At 42.9% G+C, this 11,646-nt stretch overlaps 1 protein-coding gene across 2 annotated transcripts in view; it reads left to right on the top strand.

Annotated features, from left to right (window-relative positions):
- The first annotated feature begins 234 nt into the window (after window positions 1-234).
- The window catches only part of LOC126210627 (uncharacterized), a 178,345-nt gene continuing 166,933 nt past the window's right edge, over window positions 235-11,646 (top strand). For both annotated transcript variants that reach the window (XM_049939928.1, XM_049939927.1), the window contains exon 1: window positions 235-410. In XM_049939928.1, the coding sequence (XP_049795885.1) occupies window positions 260-410 (151 nt within the window). In that variant the 5' untranslated portion in view covers window positions 235-259. The remainder of the gene's footprint in view (window positions 411-11,646) is intronic.

Genomic DNA, 11,646 nt, shown 5'->3' with positions numbered 1-11,646 from the left:
AATCACAGGGATGAACAAATTTATTGTTACAATGAGCGGAGTTACCTACAACCTCTCTCAGTTGGGGAATCAGTGTTAAAGAAGGTCAAGCCTCGCAATTCTTATGTCGGAAACTAAACCTTCACTTCTGGTCGTCGTTCTTCCTGTGGTTTTCCCATCCTGCGGAAAGACTTCCGCTACCAGAATCCTTATAGTGGGCTCGCGGTGCCTGCGATGCTCACTGCGTGTGATTCCCTCTCGGTCTCAACAACGACTGACAATGCATCCAGTGGGGGTAGCTGCTCCGTTGCTGGCTCTGCTGGCGGCGAACGGCACTACGGTGCTCGACTGTGTCTGCTTTAAGATCTACACCGCCAACTTCCAGGGCTACGGTGCAGACTGGATATATAACGCCTACTGTGGAGAATTCAGTGAGTACTTTCTCGTATAGCACTGATTCACACTACTTTAACCACCGTCCAGTTTTGAAGTACTCAGACTAGGCTTTGCTTGCATATATCGTTATCAATAAGATAAAACATTCACAGTCTGACAGCAAATGACTGTGACACTCACTACACATCACTCGACTTTGTCCAGCCTTTCGCGTGTGACCAGATGGTACGAAGTGCGGTTTGGAAGGCTGAAAATAATCAGTCTACATCTCTTCATTGAACCCAAGACGTTTTCGAAATGTGTGAGAGTGCGTGTTAGACAGAGGTTGTGGAATGTGATGGGTAGGATGCATAATACTTTTTCGATGGTTTCCAACCATTGTTTCGTCCAACGTAATTCATTTTATGTTAACAGCGACCACCTTATTCTCTTTTGGTCACCGTGTACTTACATCCTATGAATGCAGTCTTATTTGCCCAGTATGTATAAGCTATTACTTTGATTTTGTTAAAGACCTTTTGGTACCATAACTTTGACCTCATAGTCCTACACATAATATACTAGCTTGTGATAATACACTACTGGACATTAAAATTGGTACACCACGAAGATGACGTGTTACAGACCGAAATTTAACCGACAGGAAGAAGATGATGTGATATGCAAATGATTAGCTTTACAGAGCATTCACACAAGGTTGGCGCCGGTGGCTACACCTACAACGTGCTGACATCAGGAAAGTTTCCAACCGATTTCTCATACACAAACAGCAGTTGATCGGCGTTGCCTGGTGAAACGTTGTAGTGATGCCTCGTGTAAGGAGGAGAAATGTGTACCATCGCGTTACCGACTTTGATAAATTTCGGATTGTAGCCTATCGTGATTGCGGTTTACTATATCGCGACATTGCTGCTCGCTTTGGTCGAGATCTAATGACTGTTAACAGAATATGGAATCGGTGGACGTTTGCAAGACAACAACCATCTGCACGAACAGTTCGACGACGTTTGAAGCAGCATGGACTATCAACTCGGAGACCATGGCTGCGGTTACACTTGGCGCTGCATCACAGGCAGGAGCGCCTGCGATGGTGTACTCAACGACGAACCTGGGTGCACGAATGGCAAAACGTCATTTTTTCGGATGAATTCAGGTTCTGTTTACAGCATCATGATGGTCGCACCCGTGTTTGGCGACATCGCGGTAAATGCACATTGGGAGCGTGTGTTCGTCATCGCCATACTGGCGTATCATCCGGCGTGAAGGTATGGGGTGCCATTGGTTACACGTCTCGGTCACCTCTTGTTCGCATTCACGGCACTTTGAACAGTGGACGTTACATTTCAGATGTGTTAAGACCCGTGGCTCTACCCTTCATTCGATCCTTGCGAAACCCTACATTTCAGCAGGACAATGCACGACCGCATGTTGCAGGTCCTGTACGGGCCTTACTGGATACAGAAAATGTTCAACTGCTGCCCTGCCCAGCACATTCTCCAGATCTCTAACAAATTGAAAACGTCTGGTCATTGGTGGCCGTGGAACTGTCTCGTCATAATACGATAGTCAGTACTCTTGATGAACTGTGGTATCGTGTTGAAGCTGCATGGGCAACTGTACCTGTACACGGCATCCAATCTCTGCTTGACTCAATGCCTAGGCGTATCAAGGCCGTTATTACGGCCAGAGGTGGTTGTTCTGGGTACTGATATCTCAGAATCTATGCACCCAAATTGCGTGAAAATGTAATCACATGTCACTTCTAGTATAATATATTTGTCCAATGAATACCCGTTTATCAACTGCATTTCTTCCTGGTGTAGCAATTTTAATGGCCAGTAGTGCACTGTCATACTTAGTCCTGTTACATACAAGTTAAGTTTCCAAATCACTTTAAGCAACTTGGATATAGATGACTTTTGCAATACAGATGTTCAACGTTATACCATTCAGTGAATGATTAGTTTACGTGTAACAGTTAAGAAAGGCACGTAGCTAAAGTATCACACTAACTTTCGTGCCTTGTCACTGCATATCCATTCCTGATACTTCGACGCTTAAGACTTAGAAATTCACCACGACATTTAGTGACGTTCAATACTATGGTTTAATTAATATTCCTTACGGTATATATATAGTTCTCGTTCCAACATAACTGACAATATGGTAGACAAACATACCAACGGTGCTGGCACACATTGCCTTTTCTTTCTACCCATAGGCTTATGCCCGCCTTTAATTCAAGCTGGCCGATGCTATTTCATGAGATCTTGACGCCAATTTAAGCTAACTTTAATATTTATGGAATACAATTTAAAGTATTCTTCCCTAGGGAGATAACTTTGACATTGTTGCTCTACAGAATCTTTTTTACGAGAACTATAGTGTTGCCCGGTTAGTCACGCTGTATACAGTGTAACCTTTGAGATATTATTCCTATCAAAGGTTAGTTTGCGGACAATATTCTGTGAATGCTTGACCTATGTCGGTCAACAGCGCGTAAGCGTGATGATGGGGGCGTTGTAGGCCCAGTCACACCCTACTTTAAATACTAGGTTCTGATTTATGCTATTAACATACGTGAGACATTTACGCTTTGATCGCTATTAGACCATATCCCTAATTTATGTTCCCGTTCAATAGGGAAGAATACAGCTTATGTTCATAGTATTAGCTTGACCTTTATCGGTCAATAGTACATAAGTGTATTGGCAGTTGCGTTGTACGTCCCGACACACCCTATGAAACTTCCTGGCAGATTAAAACTGTGTGCCGGACCGAGACTCGAACTCGGGACCTTTGCCTTTCGCGGACAAGAGCTCTCCTGCGCAGGAGAGCTTCTGTAAAGTTTGGAAGGTAGGAGACGAGGTACTGGCAGAAGTAAAGCTGTGAAGAGGGTGCGTGAGGCGAGCTTGGGTAGCTCAGTTGGTCCGAGAAAGGCAGAGGTCCCGAATTCGAGTCTCGGCCCGGCACACAGTTTTAATCTGCCAGAAAGTTTCATATCAGCGCACACTGCGCTGCAGAGTGAAAAGCTCATTCTGACACACCCTACTTTAAATATTAGGTCCTTATTTCTTGGTAGTCTATGCGAGAATTCCAGGACGCTCACAATAATCCTCATCCTAAATAGTTAATAGCCTTGTAGGCAACATCCTAAATAGGTAATATCTGATACACTAGAGTGTGTGTTTCGACAATTAGCGTGGCATAACCTATTTGAATACATAGGGTCTTGAACCCACTGCTAACTAATAATCAATCTTTTCCCTTAAGAGTTTTGTTCCACGTCACCCTTGTGACTACATACAGTGAACGCTCGTACATATTATATTTATAGTTAGTGTATGTTTGGTTAAGCTATTACAGATTTCCTAAACACAACGTTGACCACCTGTGTATAAAGCCATAAATGATGCCCTAAGCTTTACACACCCAGTCAGCCATAAATGCGTAGTAATGGAGTGCCATAATATAAAAACCTTAGTCAAATTTCGCGTTAACAAAGTGACGTATTACTCCATGTATAATGGAAATTATTTTATTTGCACCTTCTCCTAACCCTGAGAAGTTCTCGCGTTACTGACATATAACCTTGTTCATCCCCCGCATGAGATCGTGCGGAACCATACCAACATAGCGGTGATCATATGTGGTTTTTAATCTAACAAGCTGAACGTAACGTCTAAGTAAATTTCTTATCAGTTAATAAGGTCTCGGTTTACAGTTAACGCTCATCGGGATTCTATCTACTTAGTGCCTTGTTCCCTCACAAATTTCTACATATACATCTATTTCTACGTGATTACTGTGCTATTGACAATAAAGTGCCTGGCAGAGGGTTCAGTGAACCACCTTCAAGCTGTCTCTCTACCGTTCCACTCTCCAACGGTACGCGGGAAAAACGAGCACTTAAATTTTTCTGTGCGAGCCCTTATTTCTCGTATTTTATCGTGTTGATCATTTCTCCCTATGCAGGTGGGTGGCAACAGAATGTTTTCGCAATCGGAGGAGAAAACTGGTGATTCAAATTTCATGAGAAGATCCCGTCGCAAAGAAAAACACCTTAGTTTTAATGATTGCCACTCCAAATCACGTATCATGCCTATGGCACTATCTCCCCTATTTCACGATAATACAAAACGAGCTGCCCTTCTTTGTACTTTTTCGATGTCATCCGTCAGTCCCACCTGATGCCGATCCCACACCGCACAGCAGTACTCCAGAATAGGGCGGACAAGCGTGGTGTAAGCAGTCTCTTTAGTAGACCTGTTGCACCTTCTAAGTGTTCTGCCAATGAATCGCAGTCTTTGGTTTGCTCTACCCATAATATTATCTATGTGATCGCTCCAATTTAGGTATCTGTAATTGTAATGCCAAAGTATTTAGCTGAATTTACAGCGTTCAGATTTGTGTGACTTATCCCGTAATCGAAATTTAGCTTATTTGTTCTAGTACTCATGTGAATAACTTGACACTTTTCTTTATTCAGGGTCAATTGCCACTTTTCGCACGATACAAATATTTTATCTAAGTCATTTTGCAAGTTATTTTGATCATCTGATGACTTTACAAGACGGTAAATGACAGCATCATCGGGAAACAATGTAAGACGTCTACTCGGATTGTCTCCTATGTCGTTAATAGAGATCAGGAACAATAGATCGCCTGTAACACTTCCCTTGGGGAACGCCGGATATCACTTCTGTTTTACTCGATGACTTTCCTTCTATGACTACGAACTGTGACCTTTCTGACAGGAAATCACGAATCCAGTAGCACAACTGAGGCGATATTCCATAGATAGTTGCGTTACAAGACGCTTGTGAAATCTAACAATGTGGAATCAATTTGATAGCCCGTGTCGATAGCACCCATTAGTTCGTGATTATAAAGAGCTAGTTGTGTTTCGCAAGAATGGTGTTTTCTGAATCAGTGCCGACTGTGTGTCCATAAATCGTTTTCTTCGATGTACTTTATGATGCTCAAATACAGTATACATTCCAAAACGCTACTGCAAATCGACATTACTGATATGGGCCTGTAATTCAGTTTATTACTCCTCCTTCCCTTTTTGGGTATTGGTATGACTTGAGCAACTTTTCAGTCTTTAGGTACGGACCTTTCTGTGAGCGAGCGGCTGTATATAATTGCTAAATACGGAGCTATTATGTGAGCATACTCTGAGAGGAACCTGACTGGTATACAATCTGGACCGAAGGCCTTTTCTTTATTAAGTGATTTAAGCTGCTTTGTTACACCGAGGATATCTACTTCTATGCTTCTCATCTTGGCAGTTGTTCTTGATTGGAATTCAGGAATATTTAGTTCGTCTTCTTCGGTGAAGGAGTTTCGGGAAACCGTTTTTAATAACTCTGCTTTATTGGCACTGTTATCAGTGACTTCGCCGTTGTATCGCGCAGTGAAGGTATTGATTGCGTCTTCCCACTGGTGTGGTTTATGGTTTAAGGTTATAGGTAATTTCCCAGTACATAACATAAAGACAGCCAATGGCAGGCACCTTTGACTTTCCGTGATCCGCCATCTTGCTCGGCACATATCCGCGTGCCACAGTTCCAACGTAGCGTCCACGGCTAATCGACTGCTTTCCACGAAGGGGCTGTTCCTCACCTAAGTAACGTAGGTTGACCTGGTATCACGGTACTTAAGCTTTTTATGTTTGACCGTGTCTTATTCTGGCATGTATTAGTTTATTTTATGCTTCTGCAGAGGGCTAGGTTAACTGAAACCTGGGTAAAGACCAGTAACATTTCGCAACTGAGGCGGATTTTTGAAATATTAATTTATCACAGTTGCTGACTGGGCTGAAACATGTTAAAAATTCCTAGGTGTCTGTCACCATCGCAAAGATGTCGTGCAGATCTGTCCGATCCCCCGTGTGCGGCCCGCCCGCAATGCTGGAACGTGCCAACACTCTCATTCGAAGTGATCGACGCGTCACACGCACCTCGCTCCTCAACTGTCCGTTTCTTCTGTTGGTGCTGGCACACTCATCTACCCGTAGGCGTACACAGATGTGTGTGCCCACTGGGATCATCTCCACTTAAGAGAAGACCATAAAGATCAACGAAGGACCATCTGTGCGGAACTGTTTGCTTGCTACAAGGCTGATAGTACCATTTCTTATCGAACATCGTCACGGGCGATAATATGTAGGTTCATCACTTCGCACCGGAAACGGAACTGCAAGCCATGGTGTGGCGTCATATCACATCTCCTCCGTACAAAAACCTTAAAACCGCAGCCACAGACGATAGAATCATGGTCTTCTCGGCCTCTGAAGGAGTTATTCTCTTTGATACTCTCCCTCATGGTTGCGGGCTTTCAAAGAAATTAATGGTTGCCTTCAGCTTAGAGTTGAAATATTAAAATTACAATGAAATGAACACCCTGAGCTGCTTACAGGCGTTGACATACGTCAACGGGGACAGATGAAAATGTATACCCCGACCGGGACTCGAACCCGGGATCTCCTGCTTACATGGCAGATGCTCTATCCATCTTTTTTTTTTCTTTAACCACAGTTCTTTAACCACATTTTTCCATTTTTTTTTGTTTTTTTCTCTATCCACTTTTTATATCCATCTTTTTTCCAGCAATCCAATTTTTATTAACCACTTTTATTTTCTTTTTCTTTTTATTTATTTTTTATATATTTTTTTTGTATTTTTAGGATGGTGAGCGCGTGGTACACGCCGCACTAGCAGTGGGGTTTCTTCACGGCACTGCCAGTGCGTCGAGGCCCAAACCTTCCCACCCCTTTTTCATGTTCCCTGTTGGGTCATAGCACTGTGCTGAAATCTTAACACAATATTCCCATTCTCCGATGTAAGAAAGACAAAGAAACCGCTTCTCTGAGTAGAAACTGAACACTGATAAAAACTTAACAATTCTTCTCGAATCACACAAATACGTTGGAAGTCGAACACGAGTAATTTTGATAAAATGTTTTGAAAAAAGAAAAAAAATGTTCTGGAAGCAAGGTAATAGTAAATAATAATAAGAAACCAAGTGACTTTTAATTTTCTTCTGTTCGTTCTCGTTGAAGGTGTTGTAGTGGTTCCACATATTTAACCAACACCCATTCTTTCAAAAACGATCTTCAGCATGTTGCCGTAGTGCTTCTTGTGGTTGCGATACGTGCTGATTTTTGCATATTCACACTTCATGTAAACGCGGAATTCTATCTCGTTGTCCGACCCAAGTTTGTGGATGACATAACTAACATATTTTCCCAGTAACCAGCTAATGGCGTTGGTTTTTAATTTCGGAAAGTATGTCATGTCTGGTCTCAGGAGGGGTGATGGCGTTTTATATTCCGTAGAGGATCTGGTGAGAAAAGCGATTTTTTGCCTGATCCAATTCCGGTTATGCACATTGCCACCACAGGTGAATCTGTGGCTGAGTGTATCCACCAGATTGCATTTTCCACAAAGGTGTGTCTGGTTTAAACCGATCCCATATAGTCTCTCGTTGGTGCTGATGACATTATTAACTGTTTTGTACCATGCGGAAATAGCGTCTGTAGATAGCCCGGCATAGTTGATGTTCCGCCATACAGCTTTCCAGTCACAATTTGGGAATTTCGTTTCAATTTTGTTTCTACCCTCATTTAACTTCCTTTTAAGTATGATGTCGCGCGCTGTGATACGTGTGTTGCTTCTGATTTCGTCACTAAGATAACTTGCTTCGAGGAAAAAGTTCCTCACATACTGCAGACGGGCATTAATCCTTCGCACATCAATCGGTGCTTGCAGGCTATTGGGTGTCACAGCCTCAAAGAGCTTTGCGGTTATACATTGTGGAAGTTCTCTGAGTATATGGAAAGTCCGTTCGAGGAACAGAGCAGACGCTTTATTGCGAATATCCACCAAACCGAGGCCCCCGTTTCTGACATCCAGTATAACGGTAGTCGCACCAACCCTGAATATGTCTCCTCGCCATAAATAATTTGTAACAGTGGACATGATCCCTATCGCTACTAGTTTAGGGATTGGAAATACCTGTGCAGTGAAATACGCTTTAGACAAAACGCAGGAGTTGATGAATCTGACTTTTTGCACCTGGTCCATAATTCGATGGATGTTCTCCATTACAGCACCATGAACTTTCTTCCTAGTTTCCGTCCAGTTAAAAGCAGCCATCCTCATCGGACATGCCATTAAGGTTATTCCCAAAGTTTTATGTTTGTTGTCTTGTTTTGCCCATGCGAGTCGAAGGCGATCTAGCCCCGTAGATTCAATATTTGACTTTTGTTTTCATTTGCTGTCGCTCCCGACGCTAGACACTATCTTTGGATTTCTCTTTCCAGTGTAACTGTCTCCTCCTTATTCCTTATTACAACGCCCACGTCATAAGCATAAGCTCGTGTGACAGTTTTCTCACCACTCAATGTTATACCTGTTAATCCTGCGTGGACAGTGCGGAGGAAGGGCTCTAAAGATACGGAAAATAAAAACATAGATAAGGGGCTGCCCTGTGGAACCCCTCGCCTTACCTGCATGGGTTTAGATGTTTGGCCATTGATTGCTATTTTCGCATTTATACCTGTTGCAATATTCCTTAGCATGTTCACAATCTGGGGGTGGAAAGCCATTCTTGACAGCGTCGCAAAGAGGTATCTATGACTAACGCGGTCAAAAGCTTTGTTGAAATCTATAAAGATTAAAGCACATTTTATACTCGTCACTGAGGTAATTGCAATGACGTCTCTGTATGCAGATAGACTTTCGAATATCGTTCTGGTCGGAGAACAAGATTGATGATGACTCAATATTTTGTTGGAAAAGGCAGAGAGTCTTTTGTTGATAATACGCGAAATTATTTTGTAATCAGAATTTAGTAGCGAAAGAGGCCGAAAATTGTTTAACTTGGTTTTGCCTTTACTCTTAGGAATCAGTACTATTTTACTTTCCTTAAACTCTGCAGGGACCGGTTTTCCGTTCAGGACCTCATTTCCCATGGAAGTGATCTTGTCCCCAATTATAGACCAGTAGCGGGCATAAAACTCCACAGGGAGGCCATCAAGTCCCGGAGATTTTTTGAGAGGTGAGTTACGCACTGCCTCATGCACTTCATCTTTAGTAATAGGTGACAGAATGTCAGCGTTGTCTGTTCCCGACAATTGTGGACCTAAAATAGTGAGAAAGTCCTCGAGAGCTGCATCTTCCACTGTGGTAGGGGCATATAGGGTTTCATAGTACCTGTGGACTTCGTCCAGTATTTCTTTCTGGCATGTGAGCCTCGTACCAGTATGCGTCTGGACTTCATCAATTAAAGTTAGACGTCTGTTTTTAGCATGCCGCACCAAGTGATACAGAGAAGCTGTTTCATCTGCTACGACTGATGTGGCTTTCGATTTAATTTTGAGTCCCTCCATCTGTTGCCGTTTAATGCTTAATAACTTGGCTTTTATTTTTTTGATATCATTGAGACGAATTACGTCATCATGGGCCTGTTGATATAAGTCTCTTAAAACTTTATAATAAAAACTCGATTGTATTCCTCAACTCCCTGTGCCTCGCTGCACTATACTGCATGACAACTTTCCACAGACTTGGTTTAGCCTTCCTAGTCCACCAGTCAATGACTGTTGGGTGCTTGTCTACTGTGCGGAGGCACATAGTCCACGCTACTCTTATTTCCTGTTCCAGTTCTTCGTCAGTTGAAACAGAGACATTTAAATTCCATTGGCCTCTGAATCGACGAGTTGGCTGTACACTTAAATTAATTCAAGTTAAAAGTGTACTGTGATCGCTAAAATACACGGGAATAGTTTCAACGTTTAACAAATAATTTTGCAAATTTGGTGACACGTAAATTCTGTCTAGTCTGCTGCGGGAGTGGCTGGTTATATACGTGAACCCGACTGACGTCGGGTGCTGAAGTTCCCACACATCCTTAAGGTGTAGATCACTTACTAACTTTTTTAACTGTGGCGAGTAGTTGAAGTTGGGTTGTTGATCTTTCTGGTTTAAAACACAGTTAAAATCTCCGCCTAGTATAAGAGAACACGGATTTTTCCTCAATAAATAAATCAGTTCATCTTGAAAAAACTTCGCACGATCCAATTTGTGGGAATTTCCTGATGGGGCGTAAAGGTTAAGCACTGTCACATCGAAAATTTTTATGCCTATGGCTCTTAACCTGATTCTAGTCGTTCGATTTCAGTCACCGGAATGCCTTCCCTTATAAGAATGGCTGTACCGATATTGGCTTCCGTAGAAACATTAACAATTTCAAAAAAGCCTGGGATCCGAAATTCCGTTATCACAACTTCTTGTAGCAACGCGATATCTGCCCCGGACTGGTACAAGAATTCTTTCAGTGCTGCCAATTTCAAGGGTGACTGTATTTTATTAATGTTAATATTAGTAATGCTATAAGCTTGCATCACAGACATATTAGAAGAAGCTATTTGGGATGAGGATCGGTATGTTTATAGCAGCAACGTGCTTCTCTACAAGGCACGATCTTTACAAGCTGTGTGCCCATTACATGTACTAACTTCCTAGAAAAATTTGCACTGCTTTTAAACAAAGTTAATGAGAAGAAAAGTATCCTGAAATCCTGCCAATGCATTGTTATAAGTCACTGTGGCCCTTCTCTTTCTCCTCTTCAGTGTTGGCCCTGATGACTTCATATTTAATGTTCTTTTTCTTGATGTCTTTCTTCTCTGGTGTGGCTTTCGCTTGATGACGCGTGACAGCAAGACCCGGTGTCGGTCGCAGCCGCCGGCGGTGGCCGTCTGGCGCAACGGCCGTGGCTTGCGAGTCGTCAATATTTGGTTACTGTGTGGTGTCTGTTGTGTTGTCTTGCTGGCGAGGCGGTGATGCTTGTTTATTTCTTCCTTCGGTGCGGCGTTGCGCTTCGGAGTCAGCAGATTGTTTACTTGGTACTTCCTCGTACTGTTCGCACTGTATGGGCTGTGCACTTGATGCGGTTATTGCAGCTGTGACCTCAGGCTCAGGGTCACATTTCCGTGAAAGGTCACTACCAGCTGCGTCACTATCTGTTCGTGGCGGTATAAGTCCTTGTGCGGAAGTGGGAGTCACATCGACCCGCATTCCATCTCCTTTTTCCACTTGCAACAGATCTTCAGGACTGGGCTTCGGTCTCCTGGCAACGGGTGTTTCACAGGAAGAGTCCTCATCAACATTTTTTTCAGTGGTTCTATGGGACGCTTTTTAGTGGGAATCTCGCTGTCACGGAAAGGAATTTCAGCAGTTAATGCAGGTTTTAAAGACGGAAAGT

This window comes from Schistocerca nitens, chromosome 10, assembly GCF_023898315.1.
Source record: "Schistocerca nitens isolate TAMUIC-IGC-003100 chromosome 10, iqSchNite1.1, whole genome shotgun sequence".
Classification (NCBI taxonomy): Eukaryota; Metazoa; Arthropoda; class Insecta; order Orthoptera; family Acrididae; genus Schistocerca; species Schistocerca nitens.
Note: the sequence above shows the minus strand (reverse complement) of the source record. Positions and strands in the feature narration are given on the sequence as shown.